The sequence below is a fragment of the Phytophthora parasitica genome, assembly GCF_000247585.1.
Source record: "Phytophthora parasitica INRA-310 unplaced genomic scaffold supercont2.1, whole genome shotgun sequence".
Taxonomy (NCBI): domain Eukaryota; phylum Oomycota; class Peronosporomycetes; order Peronosporales; family Peronosporaceae; genus Phytophthora; species Phytophthora nicotianae.
In genome coordinates, this window is record NW_008634126.1 from 854,361 (window position 1) to 856,322 (window position 1,962).

Genomic DNA, 1,962 nt, shown 5'->3' on the forward strand with positions numbered 1-1,962 from the left:
CCCCCCCTACGAACCTCTACTGGCTGACCAAGTCATCAACCTGTTACAATATCTATATATATGATAGGTTAATAAACTTAACAAATACTATTGTGGCGCTGTCCTCTCCGTTAAGCATGTTTGGTAATAAAGTATAGAATTCTGCGCGAATCGAATTTATACCCACCTGAAATGATTTTTTGTGGTTTCCAACCAAAGAAACGGGGACTTCAGCTGACAAAACTGATAAATACATTGTGGTCTGCTCCGGAGACAATCCATCAATCTGAAAACCAATTTTGGCTTCGGGTAGTACTTTCAAGGATTTTCTGTAGCAACTCCACCTGGTAGATGCTGCGCTGACAAAGGTAATCTTATCCACCGAAACTTATACAATGGCTTTTACTAAATTTTAGAGTCTTCGGGCTAAGCATGATTTGGTTAAATGAGGACAATCAATCGACAATACCTACCGTGATATATTACTGCTGGGGTCAAAGGAACTGTAAAAAAATGACATCCGCTGGCAAAGTGTTTTGAGGGATTTCCTTTCCAGCACCGGATACTTACTCTCTATTCAATAAAAGTTTCCAGCATGTTGCTTCTTTCACGTTCTGGAAGCTAGGAAAAAGACCTATTGCTGCCATGCGGTGCTACACTAGCAAATGCTGCGGCGGAGAAGCAGGTTAGAAGATTCGCAGCTGTAGTCATTCAGTTCATGGCGGTGAAATCTGAGCACAAGAAGTGTGATGGTTGATTATATTTCTGAATGTGTTGGTTTTTCCTATAATAGTGACCCTATTATATCTACAGTAAGACTGTCGCTATTACAGCAGCTGAGTGGAGCGTACTTTCATTTAAAAAAAATAGTACACTCTCAACTGTGGGCGCAATATGTAGCGATAATTTTTATAGCACTCAGATATTTTGTAATCACCTGAGTCGGGGTACTGTAATAGCTCTAGGTTTGTTTGATCAAGTGACAGATGTACACTGCGATGAATCGGCTGCCGTCTTCGTTGTGGCCGTCCAGCTACTGTCTAGTGGGATCTCGGTATCAGCTTCCCACTCATTACACTAATATAAAACCATTGGAAATGGATGCCGTCATCTATGTGCAGATAGTAATGTGGCATTGGCAATGTCACATCCTGGTGCGGCGTTGTATCGCCAAGAGAGTTGAATGCAATATGAGACTCAAGTGTTGGGCAAACGATTATCTTCATTACAAGAATCTACTGCAGCGCGTATGGTATATGAACGTAGTGACACGGGTCTATTCGTGGGCATGTGCAGTGTCGACTATCGCCTTTACGTGTGGTTCGACTCGCTCGCGACCATTCCCGACGCTCGAGAGCAAATGCAAGTGCTGCTAGATCGACTTCGACATGACGAAGAGCTCATGTCCGTCGCTCTCTTCCTGTCCAGCACCGGATTTCCATCAGTCAGTTCACTTGGGATGTGGCCTTAAGCTTTGAGGAGACAGGTACGAGGGCAGTATTCAGAACAGGTACGAGGGCAGTATTCAGAACAGAATCCTAGTCAAAACCGCCAGCGTTGCCCTACGTTCACGAAGAGAAAATGTCAGGTTGAACATGCATTCATGGTCACAGAATGTTTGCGGAACCAGCCAGCTTCGGTTGTCTGTCCTCACAACTCCATTTTCCAGCAGAATCTTAACTCACTCCAACCAGCTTAACCACGATGATGTCCGCTGATCAATACGAAGTTATTTGTACCCTACGCTCTGAGTTGTTCAGCAAGAAAGGACTTGGCCTTTGTCGGGGCAAGCGAAGTTGGATGTAGGTGGTAACTCTAGAATATGGCTTTTCAAAGTGTGTGCAGACTTAAATTCTTGTCGATGCACAGGAACGACATCACACCAGCTGAGAGGAAGGTGATCCTTAAATGTCGAAAGAAAGGTGCACGTCGTGGAGTTCTTGGTGCACTCATGGGAGCGTTGGCAATGGCTGGCGTGTGGAA

The 1,962-nt window shown here is 44.5% G+C and overlaps 1 protein-coding gene across 1 annotated transcript; it reads left to right on the forward strand.

Annotated features, from left to right (window-relative positions):
* Positions 1 to 1,228: 1,228 nt before the first annotated feature.
* Positions 1,229 to 1,450, forward strand: PPTG_20682 (hypothetical protein; the record flags this gene model as incomplete). The annotated part of the gene is made up of 1 exon (XM_008892880.1): positions 1,229 to 1,450. One exon carries the CDS (start codon positions 1,229 to 1,231, stop codon positions 1,448 to 1,450), a length of 222 nt encoding a protein of 73 aa, XP_008891128.1.
* Between the last annotated feature and the right edge of the window lie 512 nt (positions 1,451 to 1,962).